At 38.2% G+C, this 21,117-nt stretch overlaps 1 protein-coding gene across 7 annotated transcripts in view; it reads left to right on the forward strand.

Annotated features, from left to right (window-relative positions):
• The first annotated feature begins 2,429 nt into the window (after positions 1 to 2,429).
• The window catches only part of CYP2J2 (cytochrome P450 family 2 subfamily J member 2), a 120,291-nt gene continuing 101,603 nt past the window's right edge, over positions 2,430 to 21,117 (forward strand). For 6 of the 7 annotated variants that reach the window (XR_012419537.1, XR_012419542.1, XM_045370039.3 and 3 more), the window contains exon 1: positions 15,900 to 16,134. Coding sequence is in view for 5 of the 7 variants with exons in the window: in XM_045370039.3 (XP_045225974.1) it covers positions 15,925 to 16,134 (210 nt within the window). In the remaining 2 variants the exon portion in view is untranslated. Of the gene's footprint in view, positions 2,519 to 15,899; positions 16,135 to 21,117 lie in introns of those variants that run through there. The other variant, XM_045370041.3, reaches the window with a different exon arrangement.

A 21,117-nucleotide genomic window follows, 5' to 3' on the forward strand; every position in this document is an offset into this window, starting at 1 on the left:
GGATAAAGGAAATGTGGACATACGGACAATGAAGTACTATTCAGTCATTAAAGAAAAAGAATGAGATCCTGTCGTTTGCAATAACATTCATGGAACTGGAGGTCATTATGTTAAGTGAAATAAACCAGGTGCAAAAAGACAAATATCATATGTTCTCATTTATCTGTGGGAGGTAACAATTAAAACAATTGAACTCATAGAGACAGAGAGTAGGATGGTTACCAGAAGCTAGGAAGAGTAGTTGGGGGAAAGGTGGAAAGGGTAATGGTTAATGAGTGTTAAAAAAAGTTAGAAAAAATAAATAAGACCTAGTATTTACTAGCACAACAGGGTGACAATAGTAAAATTAAATAATTTAACTGTTCCTTTTGAAATAACTAAAATAGTATAATTAGACGGTTTGAAATAGAAAGGATAAATGTTTGAGGTGATAGATAATCTATTTACCCTTAAATGATTTTTACATATGGCATGCCTGTATCAAAATATCTCGTGTAACCCATAAATACATACACCTACTATGTACCAACAAAAATTTTAAAAAGAACACTGTTCGTGTCCTTTGCCCACTTTTTAATGAGGCTATTTGGGGTTTTTTATTGTTGAGTTGTTTGAGTTCCTTGTAGGTTCTAGATATTAGCCCTATGTCAGATGCATAGTTTGCAAATATTTTTCCCATTCTGTAGGTTGTCTGTTTACTGCTGATTGTTTCCTTTGCTGTGCTGAAGTCTTTTAGTTTAATATACTCCTATATGTCTACATACTCCCTGTGCTTTTGAGGTCTCAGCCATAAAGTCTTTGTCTGGACCAATGTCTTGAAGTGTTCCACTTATGTTTTCTTCTAGTAGTTTTATAGTTTCAGGTTTCACATTTAAGTCTTTAGTCCATCTTGAGTTCATTTTGTATATGGTAAGAAATGTGGAGTACAGTTTTATTCTGCATGTGGATATACAATTTTCCCAGCACCATTTATTGAAGATGGTGCCCTTTCCCCAGTGTTTGTTCTTAGCACCTTTATCAAAAATTCCTTGGCTGCAAATACATAAAATTATTTTTTAGTCAGCTGGCCATGTCTGTTACATCAGTCTATGAGACTGTTTTTATACCAATAGCATGCTTTTTTGGTTACCATTGCCCTATTTTGCAACTTTGATACAAGGCAAACTACTTGAATTCTGACTCTGACCTAGAAGATTCCTAACTGTGTTTAAGTTAGTTCCCAATGAGCTTGGCACACAGCCTATGGCTAACACTAATTACACCCTTAAATATCCATTTTCTTTTTTTTTTTTTTTTTTTTTTTTGTCATTTAGTAATAGAATACCTTGGGTTTTAGACACATGACTACTAGCTGGAAACTACATTTGCCAGTCTCCCTTGCCAACTAGCCATAGCCATTATTACTAGATTATGGGCAAAGGGATATGAGTGTAAGTGATGAAGACAATTTTCAGATCATGGCTTTCAAAAAATAGATGCTTGCCATTTTAATGTTTTTCTTCCAACAGACTAGAATATGGCTGCTGTGCTGTTGAACCAGATATGCATTTGGGGATAAAGACTACATCATAGGAAATGGAGAGGTAACAAGAGGTAAAGAAACTGGAACCCTGGCCGGGCGCAGTGGCTCAAGCCTGTCATCCCAGCACTTTGAGAGGCCGAGATGGGCAGATCACGAGGTCAGGAGATCGAGACCATCCTGGCTAACACGGTGAAACTCCATCTCTACTAAAAAATACAAAAAACAAGCCGAGTGAGGTGGCAGGCGCCTGTAGTCCCAGCTACTCAGGAGGCTGAGGCAGGAGAATGGCATAAACCCAGGAGGCGGAGCTTGCAGTGAGCCAAGATCTGGCCACTGAACTCCAGCCTGGGTGACAGAGCGAGACTCCGTCTCAAAAAAAAAAAGAAAGAAATTGGAACCCTGAAAGGTTCGTGGAACAGAACCACCTATCTAGTGGCCAGATCAGCTCCCAATCTCTGGAATGTTCTGTTAGAGACAAACTTTAATCCTGTTTGAATCACTTGCATTTGGGATCATTGCTACAGCAGCTTACCCTATGCCTGAGCTAATATTCAGGACACTCATTGCTTTCTATAAACCAATAAGTAACCTGAGTTACTCTGAGTAGAAATCATTTTATGGTTGTGATATGTGATCGTAATAACTGAACATTTATTCCTAAAGTTAGTGTGTAATCTGCTTGATACCTCACTGGCCAGATAACAATTCCTTTGAAACTGGTTCCGGATATCACTCCATCAGGGAATATCTAATCCCATGTCCTGGGACAGTGAGCCTTTGACCTGGCCCTTGATGTTTGTGCAGAATTTCAATATTTATTCTAGGCAGAGACAGCAGGGGAAAAAAAACAAAAGTAAATAATCAAGATAGAGCAAGGTACAAAAGTACATAATGTCCTGGCAGAAGTAGGACCTAAACTGAAGATGAACAGGATTTTGATGAACAGAAGGATTAGAGACGGCATCCCAAGGAAGTCCAAGGTCCATGTGTTTAAAGGTAAAAATATTTATGCAGAGGAAAGGTGGAGTCACTGGGGCTAAAGTACATCTTTCAAAACAATTGATGATTCAATCAGAGGGCTAGGCTGGAGAGGAAGGGTGGCATGGTTATGGAGTTTTGGGAGACTAAGCAGAGGTGTTCACGTGTGACGCAGGGTAAAGGAATTCACTCCTGATTTTATAGTTTAGGAAAACAACAAAAATTCTGCTCTCAAGCAGAGCTGGGTTTGAGTTTTTGCTTTGTCACTCACTGGCATTTTAAACTTGAACAAATGATTTCAAATGCACAAACTTCAGTTTCTTAATCTGAAAAATTAGGACAAGAGCACCTACATCTGAAGTCTGTTCTAAGAATTTAGTGAAATAGTAACTATAAAAAGTCCCATTATGACATTCGGCACATAGGTAACTGGAGGATTAATATTCACATCTCAAGTGTAAGAGAGTATATTCTGGGCTGGATGCAGTGGCTCACACTTATAATCCAGCACTTTGGGAGGCTGAGGCGGGTGGATCACTGGAGGTCAGGACTTCAAGACCAGCCTGGCCACACATGGTGAAACCCCTGTCTCTACCAAAAACAACAAAAAAAATTAGCTGGGCATGGTGGCAGGAACCAGTAATCCCACCTACTCAGGAGGCTGAGGCAGGAGAATCGCTTGAACCTGGGAGTAGGTTGCAGTGAACCAAGTTCACACCATTGCACTGCAGCCTGGGTGACAAGAGCAAAGCTCCGTCACACACACACACACACACACACACACACACACACACATATACACACACACGCGGATGCACGAGTATATTCTACTCAGAAGAAGTGAAGTATTTCCAGGCTGAAAAGAGGACATCAGACTGACACCTTGATGATACTGAGTCTTTCTATGCATATACGTGGAATATCTCTTCACTTATTTATACCTCCTATGATTTCTTTCATCGGAGTTTTGTAGTTTACTTTGTATACATTTTTACATGTTTTGCTAGATATATACCTAAGTATTTCTCTTTTTATTTTCTTTTGAGTGATCTTTTATGTTTTTCTGCTTTGTTGAAATATAATTGATAAATAAAATTTGTATATATTCAAGGTGAACAATGTGATGCATTGATATATGTATATATTATGAAGTGATAACTGATATCAAGTTGCTTAACATATTCAACTCACATACTTACATGCATGTGCATGTGCATGGTGAGAATCCTTAAGATCTACTCTATCAGCAAATTTCAAGTATACAATGTACTATTTTTTTTTATACTTTATGTTCTAGGGTACATGTGCACAATGTGCAGGTTTGTTACATATGTATACATGTGCCATATTGGTGTGCTGCACCCATTAACTCATCATATACATTAGGTATATCTCCTAATGCTATCCCTCCCCCTCACCACACCCCACAACAGGCCCCAGTGTGTGATGTTCCCCTTCCTGTGTCCAAGTGTTCTCCTTGTTCAATTCCCACCTATGAGTGAGAACATGCGGTGTTTGGTTTTCTGTTCTTGCGATAGTTTGCTGAGAATGATGGTTTCTAGCTGCATCCATGTCCCTACAAAGGACATGAACTCATCCTTTTTAATGGCTGCATAGTATTCCATGGTGTATATGTGCCACATTTTCTTAATCTAGTCTATCATTGATGGACATTTGGGTTGGTTCCAAGTCTCTGCTATTGTGAATAGTGCCATAATAAACACACGTGTGCATGTCTCTTTATAGCAGCATGATTTATAATCCTTTGGGTATATACCCAGTAATGGGATGGCTGGGTCAAATGGTATTTCTAGTTCTAGATCCTTGAGGAATCGCCACACTGTCTTCCACAATGGTTGAACTAGTTTACAGTACCACCAACAGAGTAAAAGTGTTCCTATTTCTCCATATCCTCTCCAGCACCTGTTGTTTCCTAACTTTTTAATGACTGCCATTCTAACTGGTGAGAGATGGTATCTCATTGTGGTTTTGATTTGCATTTCTCTGATGGCAAGTGATGATGAGCATTTTTTCATGTGTCTGCTGGCTGCATAAATGTCTTCTTTTGAGAAGTGTCTGTTCATATCCTTTGCCCACTTTTTGAAGGGGTTGTTTGTTTTTATCTTGTAAAGTTGAGTTCTTTATAGGTTCTGGATATTAGTCCTTTGTCAGATGAGTAGATTGCAAAAATTTTCTCCCATTCTGTAGGTTGCCTGTTCACTCTGATGGTAGTTTCTTTTGCTGTGCAGAAGCTCTTTAGTTTAATTAGATCCCATTTGTCAATTTTGGCTTTTGTTGCCTTTGCTCTTGGTGTTTTAGACATGAAGTCCTTGCCCATGCTGATGTACTGAATAGTATTGCCTAGGTTTTCTTCTAGGGTTTTTATGGTTTTAGGTCTAACATTTAAGTCTCTAATCCATCTTGAATTAATTTTTGTATAAGTTGTAAGTATGGGATCCAGTTTCAGCTTTCTACTTATGGCTAGCCAGTTTTCCCAGCACCATTTATAAAATAGGGAATCCTTTCCCCATTTCTTGTTTTTGTTAGGTTTGTCAAAGATCAGATGGTTGTAGATGTGTGGTATTATTTCTGAGGGCTTTGTTCTGTTCCATTGGTCTATATCTCTGTTTTGGTACCAGTACCATGCTTTTTTGGTTACTATAGCCTTGTAGTATAGTTTGAAGTCAGGTAACGTGATGCCTCCAGCTTTGTTCTTTTGACTTAGGATTGTCTTGGCAATGTGGGCTCTTTTTTGGTTCCATATGAACTTTAAAGTAGTTTTTTCCATTTCTGTGAAGAAAGTAAGTGGTAGTTTAATGGAGATGGCATTGAATCTATAAATTACCTTGGGCAGTATGGCCATTTTCACGACATTGATTCTTCCTATCCATGAGCATGGAATGTTCTTCCATTTGTTTGTGTCCTCTTTTATTTCATTGAGCAGTGGTTTGTAGTTCTCCTTGAATATGTCCTCCACATCGCTTGTAATTTGTATCCCTAGGTATTTTATTCTGTTTGAAGCAATTGTGAATGGGAGTGAATTGTGGGGCTGAATGGGAGGGAATTGTGAATCCTGAGACTTTGCTGAAGTCGCTTATCAGCTTAAGGAGATTTTGGGCTGAGACAATGGGGTTTTCTAAATATACAATCATGTCATCTGCAAACAGGGACAATTCGACTTCATCTTTTCCTAGTTGAATACCCTTTATTTCTTTCTCCTGCCTGATTGCCCTGGCCAGAACTTGCAGCACTATGTTGAATAGGAATGGTGAGAGAGGGCATCCCAGTCTTGTGCCAGTTTTCAAAGGGAATGCTTCCAGTTTTTGCCCATTCAGTGTGATATTGGCTGTGGCTTTGACCTAAATAGCTCGTATTATTTTGAGATACATTCCATCAATACCAAATTTATTGAGGGTTTTTAGCACGAAGGGCTGTTGAATTTTGTCAAAGGCCTTTTCTGCATCTATTGAGATAATCATGTGATTTTTGTATTTGGTTCTCTTTGTGTACTGGATTACGTTTATTGATTTGTGTATATTGAACCAGCCTTGCATCCCAGGGATGAAGCCCACTTGATCATGGTGGATAAGCTTTTTGATGTGCTGCTGGATTCAGTTTGCCAGTATTTTATTGAGGATTTTTGCATCGATGTTCATCAGGGATATTGGTCTAAAATTCTCTTTTTTTGTTGTGTCTCTGCCAGACTTTGGTATCAGGATGATGTTGGCCTCATAAAATGAGTTACGGAGGATTCCCTCTTTTTCTGTTGATTGGAATAGTTTCAGAAGGAATGGCACCAACTCCTCCTTGTACCTCTGGTAGAATTTGGCTGTGAACCCATCTGGTCCTGTACTTTTTTTGGCTGGTAAGCTATTAATTATTGCCTCAATTTCAGACCCTGTTATTGGTCTATTCAAGCATTCATCTTCTTCCTGGTTTAGTCTTATGAGAGTGCATGTGTCCAGGAAATTATCCATTTCTTCTAGGTTTTCTAGTTTATTTGCATAGAGGTGTTTATAGTATTCTCTGATGGTAGTTTGTATTTCTGTGGGGTCGATAGTGATATTCCCTTTATCATTTTTTATTGCTTCTATTTGATTCTTCTCTCTTTTCTTCTTTGTTAGTGTTGCTAGCGGTCTATCAATTTTGTTGATCTTTTCAAAAAACCAGCTCCTGGATTCATTGATTTTTTGGAGGGTTTTCTGTGTCTCTATCTCCTTCAGTTCTGCTCTGATCTTAGTTATTTCTTGCCTTCTGCTAGCTTTTGAATGTGTTTGCTCTTGTTTCTCTAGTTCTTTTAATTGTGACGTTAGCGTGTCAATTTTAGATCTTTCCTGCTTTCTCTTGTGGGCATTTAGTGCTATAAATTTCCCTCTACACACTGCTTTAAATGTGTCCCAGAGATTCTGGTATGTTGTATCTTTGTTCTCATTGGTTTCAAAGAACATCTTTATTTCTGCCTTCATTTCGTTATGTACCCAGTATTCATTCAGGAACAGGTTGTTCAGTTTCCATGTAGTCGAGTGGTTTTGAGTGAGTTTCTTAATTCGAGTTCTAGTTTGATTGCACTGTGATCTCAGAGACAGTTTGCTATAATTTCTGTTCTTTTACATTTGCTGAGGAGTGCTTTACTTCCAACTACGCGGTCAATTTTGGAATAAGTGCAATGTGGTGCTTCTCAAAGAATGTATATGCTGTTGATTTGGAGTGGAGAGTTCTGTAGACGTCTATTAGGTCCACTTGGTGCAGAGCTGAGTTCAAGTCCTGAATATCCTTGTTAACCTTTCATCTCGTTGATCTGTCTAATGTTGGCAGTGGGGTGTTAAAGTCTCCCGTTATTATTGTGTGGGAGTCTAAGTCTCTTTGTAAGTCTCTAAGGACTTGCTTTATGAATCTGAGTGCTCCTGTATTGGGTGCATATATATTTAGAATGGTTAGCTCTTCTTGTTGAATTGATCCCTTTACCATTATGTAATGACCTTCTTTGTCTCTTTTGATCTTTGTTGGTTTAAAGTCTGTTTTATCAGAGACTAGGATTGCAACTCCTGCCTTTTTTTGTTTTCCATTAGCTTGGTAGATCTTCCTCCATTCCTTTATTTTGAGCCTATGTGTGTCTCTGAACGTGAGATGGGTCTCCTGAATACAGCAAACTGATGAGTCTTGACTCTGTCCAATTTTCCAGTCTGTGTCTTTTAATTATAGCATTTAGCCCATTTACATTTAAGGTTAATATTGTTATGTGTGAACTTGATCCTGTCATTATGATGTTAGCTGGTTATTTTGCTTGTTAGTTGATGTAGTTTCTTCCTAGCATTGATGGTCTTTACCATTTGGCATGTTTTTGCAGTGGCTGGTACCAGTTGTTCCTTTCCATATTTAGTGCTTCCTTCATGAGCTCTTATAGGGCAGGCCTGGTGGTGACAAAATCTCTCAGTATTTGCTTGTCTGTAAAGGATTTTATTTCTTCTTCACTTATGAAACGTAGTTTGACTGGATATGAAATTCTGGGTTGAAAATTCTTTTCTTTAAGAATGTTGAATATTGGCCCCCACTCTCTTCTGGCTTGTGGAGTTTCTGCCAAGAGACCCTCTGTTAGTCTGATGGGCTTCTCTTTGTGGGTAACCCGACCTTTCTCTCTGGCTGCCCTTAACATTTTTTCCTTCATTTCAACTTTGGTGAATCTGACAATTCTGTGTCTTGGAGTTGCTCTTTTTGGGGAGTATCTTTGTGGCATTCTCTGTATTTCCTGAATTTGAACATTGGCCTGCCTTTCTAGATTGGGGAAGTTCTCCTGGATAATATCTTGCAGGTACACCAATCAGACATAGATTTTGTTTTTTCACATAGTCCTATATTTCTTGGAGTCTTTGTTCATTTCTTTTTATTCTTTTTTCTCTAAACTTCTCTTCTCACTTCATTTTATTCATGTGATCTTCTTCCAGTTGATTGAATCAGTTACTGAAGCTTGTGCATTTGTCACGTAGTTCTCGTGCCATGGTTTTCAGCTCTGAAGCCTTCTCTCAACTCGTCAAAGTCATTCTCCATCCAGCTTTGTTCCATTGCTGGCAAGGAACTGCATTCCTTTGGAGGGGGAGAAGTGCTCTGATTTTTAGAATTTTCAGCTTTTCTGCTCTGTTTTTTCCCCATCTTTGTGGTTTTATCTACCTTTGGTCTTTGATGATGGTGACGTACAGATGGGGTTTTGGTGTGGATGTTCTTTCTGTTAGTTTTCCTTCTAACAGTCAGGACCCTCGGCTGTAGGTCTGTTGGAGTTTGCTGGAGGTCCACTCCAGACCCTGTTTGCCTGGGTGTCAGCAGCGGAGGCTGCAGAAGAGTGAATCTTTCTGAACAGCAAATGTTGCTGCCTGATCGTTCGTCTGGAAGCTTCGTCTCAGAGGGGTACCCGGCCATGTGAGGTGTGAAGTGTCAGTCTGCCCCCAGTGGGAGGTGTCTCCCAGTTAGGCTACTTGGTGGTCAGGGACCCACTTGAGGAGGCAGTCTGTCCGTTCTCAGATCTCAAACTCCATGCTGGGAGAACCACTACTCTCTTCAAAGCTGCCAGATAGGGACATTTAAATCTGCAGAGTTTTCTGCTGCCTTTTGTTTGGCTATGCCATGTCCCCAGAGGTGGAGTCTACAGAGGCAGGCAGGCCTCCTTGAGCTGGGATGGGCTCCACCCAGTTCGAGCTTCCTGGCCGCTTTGTTTACCTACTCAAGCCTCAGCAATGGCAGGCGCCCCTCCCCTAGCCTCACTGCCACCTTGCAGTTAGATCTCAGACTGCTCTGCTAGCAATGAGGGAGGCTCTGTGGGCATGGGACCCTCTGGGCCAGGCATGGGATATAATCTCCTGGTGTGCCGTTATGCTAAGACCCTTGGTAAAGCACAGTATTAGGGTGGGAGTGACCTAATTTTCCAGGTATTGAATGTCACGGTTTCCCTTGGTTAGGAAAGGGAATTCCCTTCCCCCTTGCACTTCCCAGGAGAGGTGATGCCTTGCCCTGCTTTGGCTCTTGCTTGGTGGACTGCTCCCACTGACCAGCACCCACTGTCTGACATGCCCCAGTGAGATGAACCCAGTACCTCAGTTGGAAATGAAGAAATCACACATCTTCTGTGTCGCTCACGCTGGCAGCTGGAGGCTGGAGCTGTTTCTATTCAGCCATCCAGGATCTTCTTTGATCTACAATGCACTATTAACTATCATCACAATTCCATACATTAGGTCTCCAAACTTATATATCTTATAACTGCAAGTTTGTACCCTTTGACCAACATCTCCCCTTTCCCCATCTGCAAGGCCAAGTAAACTGCCCTTTCACTCTGTTTCAATGAATTTGACTTTTTTGAATTCCACATAAAATTGAAATCATACAGTATTTGCCTTTCTGTAACTGGCTTATTTCATTTAGCATAATGTCCTCCACATTCATCCATGTTGTTGCAAATGGCAGTATGTCCTCCTTTTTTAAGAGTGAGTAATATTCTGTTATATATATATATTCTTTATCCCTCCATCTATCAGCAGGCACTTAGTTTGTTTCCATATCTTGGCTGTTGTAAATAATGGGATAATGAATATAGCAACACAACAACCCTTCAAGGTTCAATTGAACCTGAATACTTCAGGTTCAATTGCTTGAATCTGGAAGACAGAGGCTGCAGTGAACCATGATTGCACCACTGCACTCCAGCCTGAGCAACAGAGCAAAGCTCTGTCTCAAAATAAAAATAAAAATAAAATATAATATTTACCTTATTTTCATTTATCTCTTCTCTTCTCTGGTATTCTTCCTTTCTGTATGTATATCTCAGTTTCTGGCCTAAATATTTTCCTTCTTTCTAAATAACTTGTTTTACTAGTTCTTTTAAGGCATGTCTACTAGTAACAAACTCCCTCAATTTTTGCTTTTTACTTCTTGTTCACTTTTTTGAAGCTTAGAAACTTAGAATTTACTTTTATAAAAGCATGCTGACAAATATTAAAATGTTGTAACTGCAATTTGAACATTATTAGATGAATATAAAACACAAAACACTCTAAATTGAATCTCCAATGCCTGACTTAATTTAGATATTGAGAATTTTATATCTTATAGAAAAAAAACTTGCAGAGTTTTGTCAATGCTTATAGCATGTACTATTATTCCTCAATAAAATTTTCATGAAATCTAAAAGATTGATAGTAAAAGTAATGATTTTTTTCTTATTGAATATCCTAAAACATACCTGTATAGATTAGCCTTCCAATTTCCAGGACACTGAAAATATACAGAGTACCTCAGAATATTTTTCACATACTTAGGTTAAGTTTGCTTACAGTTATGACAGAAATACCTTCAACTTTTATGTAATAAAAAATAAATCTTAAGCAAACATAAAAGTTATGATGACCAAGTTACTACCTAGTAAAAAAATACATCACATCAATTAAAGTTTAACTAAATCCTTAAAGCATTCAAAAAGCATTTATGTCTTCTAGTTGTCAAACAATGCATCTATGTTGTGGAAGAAGATGTAAGATCGCTAATGAAATTTTTACATCTCAAATTATCCTGATTTCTGAAATAAGAAATTTGCAAAATAAGAAATTATCACTGTTGCTTGGGAAATACGCCTTACTTTTTTAATCTCAAATACATTTTAAATTTTTGGTATATAACTTAATACCTAGAAATATTCTAGCTAAATTTTATGTTAATATTTATAGAGTTCACTTTTTGGATAAACAGGTTTTCAACAGTTTTTAATGCTAAAAAATATCACTTACTAGTTGTCATCACTAGTAATGATTGATTAATGGGTTATTGGTTTATTCAGAAATGTGGGTGGCATAAGGACCAATAAAGGGAATAATCTGATAATTTCTCATTGGTATTCTGCCCACTAGTAATACTAAGTCAATATGTTATATATATTCTACTCAGTTTCACTTGTATTTTTCTATGTATGTGCTTTAATTTTTTTAAAAAGAATTAAAACATGTACACAATGTCAAGCTTTTTTCTTCTTTCTTTTTAAAATATCAACTTGATGATTTGGGGGATTGGTCACTACAATGCTGAGAACTTGGTTGGGCTCCCAGAGGAAAAACTAATGATAATCTGGGGTCCCTCTAAGTCTAGGCTCCCCAGAATTTCTAAACTCTGAATCTTATTCACACTGAGCATCTAGCAATTTGTCAATTACAGCTTAAATATAAAATTTCAATTTTAAATTTAAAGTTTAAATTTTCCTACTGTGGTACTGCTGGTTTCCTCTCCCTAGGCTCTGATCCATTAACCTATGATTGTTTGTATTTACCCGGACTGTGTGTCTCTATTTTGGGGGTAAGAGTTTGCCCTGTTATCTTACTTTTCTGATCAATCTAAGAAGAGTTGTTAACTTTCTGTTTGTTCAGCTTTTTTCTGTTGCAAAGATAGGAGTGATGACTTCCAAGCTCCATTCACACTGGACTAGAAACCAGACATATTTACAAATACTTTTATAGCAGTTAAGAGGAGAAAGGAGAAGAAATATGCATTTATGGCATCTTTCATAATCACATAATGAACTTTGCAATTTGTGTTTCCACGTAGTCTAATTACTACCTAGGGTCATTTGCTTTCAATCTAAGGACTTTCTTAAAAATTAAAGTCTGCTAGCAGTAAATTCTCTCAGTTGTTGTATTTTTTAAATCTGAAGATAACTGTTTTTCCTTTCATTTTTTAAAAAATGAACCATCTGCTTCATATAAGATTCTTGGCTGACACCTTTTTTTTGGAGAAAACATTCACAAATCATATATTTGATAAGATTAATATACAGAATACATAAATAACTCCCATAATTAAACAGTAAAAAATTAAACAGCCCAGTTAAAAACTGGCAAAGAACCTGAATACACATTTTTCCAAAGAAGATATGCAAATGAACAACCATAACATGAAAATATACTTAGCATCACTAATTATTAGGGAAATTAAGATCAAAATCACAGTAAGATTCTACTTTACACCTATTAGGATGAATAGTATAACAAAAAATAACAGAAGATAACAAATACAGATGAAGTTGTGGAGATACTGAAAATCTTGGGCACAGCTTCTAGGAATGCAAAATGGTGTAATCCCTATGAAAAACAGCATGGTAGTTCCTACAAATATTAAGAAATAGAGCTACCATATGATCCAGCAACTCTGTCTCTGGGAACACACCCAAAAGAATTGAAAGCAGAATCTCAGAGACATTTACACACCTTCATTTGTAGCAGCAGTTATTCACAATAACCAAGAGGTTGACACACCTCAAGTGGATTAACAGTTTTCTGAGTTTTTTTCTTTTCTTTTAGCACTTTGAATATATCATCCTACTGCCTTTTGGTCTCCATTTTCTCTAATTACAAGTCAGCTGTTAATCTTTTTGGAGTTCCAATTTATTGGATGAACTATTTTTCTCATGCTGCTTGCAGGATTTTCTCTTTGTCTTTGTCTTTCAGTGTTTTTACTATGAGGTATTTTTACTATGATGTATTTGCATGTGGATTCCTTTGCATTTATCCTATTTGGAGCTCACTGGAATTTTTGGATACATAGATTAATGTTTTTCATGAAATTTTGGAAATTTTACAGCTATTATTTCCTCAAATACATTTCTGCTCTTTTCTCGCCATTGTATTCTATGGTATTCTGATGACATATATGCTGGTGTGTTTAGTGATGTCCCACATTTCTCCGATATAGTTTATTCTTTTTTTCTGTCTCTGTCCTCTACATTGCATAATCTCTATCAAGCTATCTTCAAGCTCACTGATTCTTTCCTTTTCTACTTTACATCTACTGTTGATCCCCTGTAGTGATTTTTAAAATTTCAGTTATTGCAATTTTGAATTCAATTTCCACTTTTTTTTTATGATTTCTATCTCATTATTGATATCTTCTATCTGTTGAGACATTGTCTCATACATTCCTTTACTTTCTTCACCATGATTTTCTTTAGTTCTTTGGACATATTTATAATTAAGTTGCTTTACAGTCCTGGCTGTTTGACATCTGGACTGTCTCACAGGCAGTTTCAGTTGCCTGCTTTCTTTCCTCTGTTGGGTCGCACTTTCTTGCTTCTTTGCATGTCTTATCATTTTTTGTTGAAAACTGTACATTTTAGATAATATATTATGGCAATTATGGCTAATGATCTGCCTTTCTCTTCCAATTCTTTTTGTTTGTACTTTCATTTGTTTACTGACTTGACAGGACTGACTAATTTAGTGAAACATATTTCCCCACAGTGTAAAGCCTCTGATGTCACTTACCTGAGGGCATGGACTTGGGTGTGCACACAGTCACAATACAATGACATTGGCTTTAGCAGGGCTCTCTTTGACTATCTTTTTCTCTGTTCTATATTTAAAACCGTCTGCCTCTGTTGGTATTACACACAGTCTCTGCTGACTTCCAGCTGACTGCTCTATTGTTTTCAACAATGCATACATTGCTTCACAATTTGATCCAATTAAATTTGGGCTGCTTCTCAGGAATAGTCTTTGAGGCCAGACTTTGAGATTTGTCCTGATCCCAGGAAGGCTCTTCCTGGCTAACTCTTGTGCTGACTGACTTGGTAAACTTCTAGTTAGCCTATGGTTTAGCTTCTTGTTCTCATAGAACTGCCAGCCTTCTCTTAATTGCTTACCACCAAAATCTCTATTGTTTCAGGCATTCATCTGTGGTGTTTGTGGCTAACCTCTCCCACTGTGGAACCTCTATCTCATGAGCAAGCTGGGATGAGGGCAATTATGGCATGGGGCAGGTATTGTTTTTGCATTACAAGTGAGGGCTGGATGGAGGAGGATATCCCTAGACTTCTTAGCCAGTCTTGCCTAGAATAGAGCTTCTGCAACATGAAATTTGGGGGGCTAGGTATGAGAAATGCTGGCAGTTTTTCCCTCTCAGGGAGATACTGTAGCCTTTATTTGGGATCTAGAGAAAGTGTTCTTGGATATAACTGTCTAGAATGAGGTTTCTGTCACACTGATCTGAGGACTAGGAGAAGGAGTGGGTTATGGTTCAAATGCCACAGACTCTTACTGTGTTTACTAGGGTTTAGTAGATTCTTCTTAAATAAAATTTATTTATTTACTGTCTGCCTTTATAACAATTTTCAGGGACTTAAATTATTTTAGTTTTACAAATAATTTTTAGCAATCACAGTTTTTTACTAGGATGAGGTTTTATGGGGTTTCTCATGCTGCCATTATAGAAGTCATTCCCCTGCATCATTTTTTTAATGCAAAAAATAAAAATAAAAGGGGGCTGGGCGCAGTGGCTCATGCCTGTAATCCCAGCACTTTGGGAGGCTGAGGTGGGAAGATCACCTATGGTCAGGAGATAGAGACCAGCCTGACCAACATGGCAAAACCCCGTCTCTACCAAAAATACAAAAATTAGCCGAATGTGGTGACACGTGCCTGTAGTCCCAACTACATGGGAGGCTGAAGCAGAAGAATCGCTGGAACCCGGAGGCAGAGGTTGCAGTGAGCTGAGATGGTGACACTGAACTCCAGCCTGGGTGACAGAGCAAGACTCCATCTCAAAAATAAATAAAGAAATAAAATATTGTAAGCAGAATATGTGACTCTATGTTGAGTACATGAGTGTATACTATACTATTCCCGAGCTATGTTTCATGTTTTGAGTCTCACCATTTGTGAGACCCAAGCAGGCACTCACCAGATGGTATGAAAGGCCAGAACCCGGCGGTCCCACAGTCTTGGGGCTTCGGAGAGGAGCCTTTCAAAGCAAACCAGCAAGGATCAGGACTAAGACATTCCTTCAACAAATGTTCATTAAGCACTTATTATGAATGCTGCTCAGTGCTAGCAGCTTTAATGTAGTGCCTTTTAATCTTCCAAACACTTTCAAATACAGGACCTCGTTTAGATGTGTTTCAGAGGGTGGATTTATTTGTTCACCACATACTTAGTACTTAACCTTTCTGTTTCCTCAACTGCAAGATGAGACTACCGAGAGCTTCTCCTGCATAATTTTGTCAAAATGAAATAATAATCTTTATAAAGAGGCAGATGTGCTGTCTGGCATTTAGTAAGAGCCCAAGAAATGTTGTTTCTTGGTACTGCTGTTGTCATCACTATTTACCAGGCATGGTTCCAATCATGGGAGAGACGGTGATAGAAACGAACAGAGGCTCAAATGTCTGTGATGCTCTCAGTAAACCCATGGGCTTCTTGAATAGAAAAGAAACTGCTCCTAGCCTGGTCTTTTGTAAGACTGGTGCGTGTCCTCCCGGGAATCTAGCGCCTGACAACTCCGCGGGGTGCAGCGAAGGGGCGGGGCTGGGAGGCGGGGCGCGGCTGGGAGCGAGGCGGGGCGGGGAGGCGCTGCGGGGACCTGCGACTGCTTAGACCGCAGAAGAGCAGGAGGACGTCTGAGACATGCTCGCAGCGCTAGGCTCTCTGGCGGCTGCCCTCTGGGCAGTGGTCCATCCTCGAACTCTCCTGCTGGGCACTGTCGCCTTTCTGCTCGTTGCTGACTTTCTCAAAAGACGGCGTCCAAAGAACTACCCGCCGGGGCCCTGGCCCCTGCCCTTCGTTGGCAACTTCTTCCATGTGAACTTCGAGCAGTCGCACCTGGAGATTCAGCAGGTAGGAGCGGGAGAAGGTACCTGGCGTGTCCTCACCCTAACCCTGTTCTGCAGCACCAAGGGACATTCCCGGACGTTCCGGGAGCGTGGGTGGAGTCGGGGTTGAAGGGCAGGAAGTGGTGTGGCTAACGCTAGTAAACTGGTAAAACCCACTTTGGGTTTCGTTTCCTAACCCATTAACAGGCATGATTCCACCTACACTTTCTAGGGATGGAATATTATTAAATGTTTACTAATTTGCATGTCGTCATGTTAAACATTATTGGAACACCTTATTTGTAATGTGATTACCTTGTCCTCTTTTATGTGATTGTCCTCAAAAACGCTATACTTTCTTTCTGAGAAACTTCATTTCCCATACATAAAGTGGTGATAATACTACCTCAATCTTCATCACTTCTCAACTGAGTTATTCCCACGACACTAATTGATCCCTCCACCTTCAGTCTCCTTCCCTTGCAGTGCACGCTCACTAAGTAATAATTTTAAAATGTTCCTCCTCTGCTTAAATTTTTGCCAAACGGTATTCAGACTCCTGACTGAACCACCTGGGACCCTTCTTGATGCAGCCTCTTTCTGCCTCTATGCAATAATCTCCCATCAGGGCTCCCCAACTCTGGTGACCGAATTCTTTCAAGTTCTCTCAGCCATCAAACTCTATCTCAAGAAACCAGTGCCGGTTTTCCTGGCACTCAGCACAGGTATCTTGCTGAGAGAGAACAGCAAGACAAGTGATTATGAAGATTAAAATAGTGAGTGGTCAATATTGACATGGCTTATAGTTGGTACATAACAAATATTAGTTCTCCTTTCCCTACACATACCTGCAGTGCTTTAAACACATGGCTGTATATTGTACTCAAATATTGATAGACCAAGTTTTATCACTTTATGGGAGAAATACCCCATTGGTAATACTGACTGACAGAATTAGTCACAGAATGTTAAAGCTAAGCCCCCAAACCTGTGCCCTCGTTTAGTAAATATGTTGTTTAATTTCCAAGTATGTGGAGATTTTCTTGTTATCATTCTGTTAATTATTTCCAGTTTGATTCCATTGTGGTCAAACATCATACTTTGTACAATTTCAGTTCTTTTAAATATGTTAAGGTTGATTAAATGACACAAGATATAGTCTATCTTGATAAATGTGCCATGCAGGCTGGAAAAAATATGTATTGTTGGGTGGAATAATTGATATAAATTATTATTGGGTGAAGTAATTGATATCAATATCAATTTGATTTTACTGAGTAATGATATTGTTTGGTTCGCCGCTGTCCTTATTGACTTCTTGTCTACTTATTCTATCAATTACTGAAAGAGGAATGTTGAAGTTTCCAAGGACAATTGAGAGTATCTATTTCTCCCCAGTTCTAGTAGTTTTTCCTTTATGTATTTAGAAACTCTGTTGTTTTGCACATACACGTTTAAGATTATCATGTCTTCTTAGTGAATTGATCCCTTTATCCTGTAATGTCCCTCTTAATTCTTCAAAATGTATTTGCCTAAACTTTACTTTATCTGATTAATATAGCCACAACAACTTTGTTTCTGATTAGTATGTGCTCGGTATATGCATTTCTATTCTTTAACTTTTAACCTTCTTGTATCATTATACTTGAAATTAGTTTCTTGAAAACAGCATATACTTGGGTCTTTTTTTCATTCTGGCAATCTCTGTCTTTTAATTGCTGAATGTAGACTATTAATATTTAATGTAATTATTGACATACTAAGATTTGTCTAGCATTTTATTATTTATTTTGTTTTTCCTGTTTTTTATGCCTCTATTTTCCTTTTCCCATCTTCCTGTGAATCACTTGAACATATTAAAAATAATTTTATTCTTATTTATCTGAGGTGATTTTAGCAGCTCTTTTTGTATTGTGTTTTACAAGTGATTGCTCTAAGGATTACAATATGCAGATGTAGCTGATTGCAGTCTATTAGTATAAAAATTTTACTACCTCAAATGTAATATAGATATCTTGCAACCATTTAGGTTCCTTTACCCTCTCTACTTCATAATTGTCATAAGTGTTATCTCTATATACGTTGAGAACTACATCAGATAATATTATAATTTTACTTTTAAATGTTAAATTCAATTTTGAAAACTCGAGAGAATAATAGTCTATTTTATTTACCTGTTTATTTACCCTGTCCATTTATCTTTTTTCATTTCTGATGTTACAAGCTTATCATATCCTTTCAGATCTGCAGAACTATCTTTAGTCATTCTTATAGTGCAGGTGTACTGGCAAGAAATTCTCTTAGCTTTCCTTCATCTAAGAATGTTTTCATTTCACCTTCATTTCTGAAGTACATTTGCACTGGACATAGAATTCTAGGTTGACAATTCCTTTCATTCAACATTTTAAAATGTTGTGCTACTTCTTTTTGGCCTCTGTGGTTTCTGTTAAGAAATCTACTGTCATCTGAATTGTTATCCCCCATATGTAAAGAACCTTTTCTCACTGCCTTCCTTCAAGACATTTTCTTTGTTTATGTTTTTGTTTAATTTTTAGAGGTTTAATTATGATAGATCTTGGTGCCACTTTCTTTGGGTTTATCCTGTTTGGGTTTCTGAAACTATAGATTTGTATTTTGCCAGTTTGGAGGAGTTTCAGCCACTCTTTCTTCAACTATTCTTCAACTACATATTCTTTTTCCTCTCTTTCTTGGACTCTTGGATACTGATGGCACAAATGTTAGATCTCTTGTTGTGTCACAAGTTCCTGAAATTCAGTTTTTGTTGTTTCCCATGTAGTTTCTCTGTGTTGTTTAGTTTGAATATGTTCTGATCTGTCTTCAATTTCACAGATTCTTCTATTACTGCCATTCTGCTATTGAGCTATTTTATTGAATTCTTAAATTTATTCTATTGTATTTTTCAGTTCTAACATTTTCACTTGGTTCTTCTTTATCTTTTATTTCTTTGATAAAATTTCCTAATTTTTTGTTTGTTTTGAGACTATTCATAGTTACTGGAAAAGCTTTATAACAGCTGCTTTTAAATATTTAATTATTCTGTATTTCCAACATCTGTATCATCTCACTGTTGGTGTCAATTCGCTCAAATTGATGTTCTCTTGATTCTTGATAAGGTGAGTAATTATGGACTATATCCTGGACATTTTATATATTTGTTGTAAGACTTACCCTGGATACTATACAGATCTTTTATTTTAGCATATAGCCTATTTAGATTCTGAATGCTCACTTTTGTGGGTGGCAGTTCAAATACCAATGCAGGTTATAAAGCTTCTGCAGTGTTATTCTGGTCTACTCCACTTTGTATTACCCACTCCCACAGGAGCCCATCTCACATTCTCATCAGTACAAGCTTGGGAAATGGAATATGGAACAGAAGACAGGAAACCCTCTGGTATACTAGCTTACTCTTTACTACAGAGGGAAGACAGTCAGAGATCTGCCCATATCTGCTCCAAGGGGAAGTGCACCTCCTTATTACTATAGAAGAAGGCTGGAAGTCCTAATTTGCCCTCTGACTCTTGCAGGGAGTTTCTTTACTTCAGCTTAGGAATAGAACTCACAATTCAGCTCACAGGCTCAGCAGAGAAGGGTACTACCTCGTTATTGCAAAGTAGGGTGAAAGACAAGGTACTGCCCATGTACTCCAGGGCTGTAGGACCTTTTAGAATTGGGAAGGGTCAAATGTTTTTCATGGTATTTGCCTCCACAACAAAGAAGTAAAAAGGCTAAATGGTTTCTGTCCTGTTGGGCTTTCCTTTTCCTAGTCCTTTGACTAGAGAGACTAGACTTTTCTTGAAGATATTTTTGTCTGTGTTAGTTCGTGTCATGATTAATAGAAGTAAAATGGAAAGCTTTCATTCAACCTTCTCTGGAATAAGAAGCTTGATCTGCACTTTTGTTGTATTCCTAAGATAGGTGTTTCTAGAGAGGTTAAATGACTTGCCTAATGTCACAAAACTAGCCAGTGATAAAACTGAGACTAGGATCTCATCCTTGGCCCTGTTATTTTTTTTTTTTATCACACTGTCACTGTTTATTTTTATTTTATATAGGTTTGCATTTTTATATTTCTGGGTGTAAGACAATTGGAGTTAAATTGTGTAATTTAGTTATAATTAAATTTACATTCTTGCAATTGGAAAACATTAAGTACTAACTAATAGATCTTACATAAGGATTTTTTTGTTAATTTTCATTTCATCTTCGTGATAGGCACACAAGTTAGGTATGATCTGGTGTTGCTTCCATTTTACCATGGAGCAAACTGAGAACAAACAGTGAACTGCCCAGGTTATTCAGCTAAATAATAACGAATAAGGATTTGAACCTGAGACTATTTGATTTGTATACCTATTGTGGGATCTGGCCAGCAGCCCACATTGTGATGAGGCTCTTTCCTTGTTCCCAGGCGGATTGGCAGGTCGAGAAATAGAAGACACTCACAAGATAGTGAAAGCTGGGTCCAGGGGGGATCACTGCCTTCTGGTCCTGTGATGCTGCCAATGCACCGGATATACCAGCATTTACTATTAAGTTTAGTGAGGGTGGGGGTAGGTTAGTGAGGGATTTGGGGTCGTTTGATTATGAGGTGAGATGGTCACATGGGGATGAAGTAATTCTTTAACATAACATCGGTATGCAGAAGTATAGTATACAGAGATAAGAATTTACAATATAGTGTGTGTGTCAGCAATTTCTAACAGAGCCTTAAAACAGAAACACAGTCCATCCATACCTATGATTAGCAAGATATTAATCAGCAGTAATAGCTGCAGCAAAAGCTGGTTACAAACAATCAATAGAAACAGGATGTGAAGCTAGACAACCAGTTAGACCAAAAATTCCCAGAATGGAGTATGCCTTAACCCTAAAGAGACCTAGAAGAACCGTGGCAAGATAAGGGCATTTATAGCCCTATCTTATCCATATGAACAGGTGCCCCTCATGCGTCCATTTATAGGCTCTCCACAAGGGTTGCATTCCA

Source organism: Macaca fascicularis, chromosome 1 (assembly GCF_037993035.2).
Source record: "Macaca fascicularis isolate 582-1 chromosome 1, T2T-MFA8v1.1".
Classification (NCBI taxonomy): Eukaryota; Metazoa; Chordata; class Mammalia; order Primates; family Cercopithecidae; genus Macaca; species Macaca fascicularis.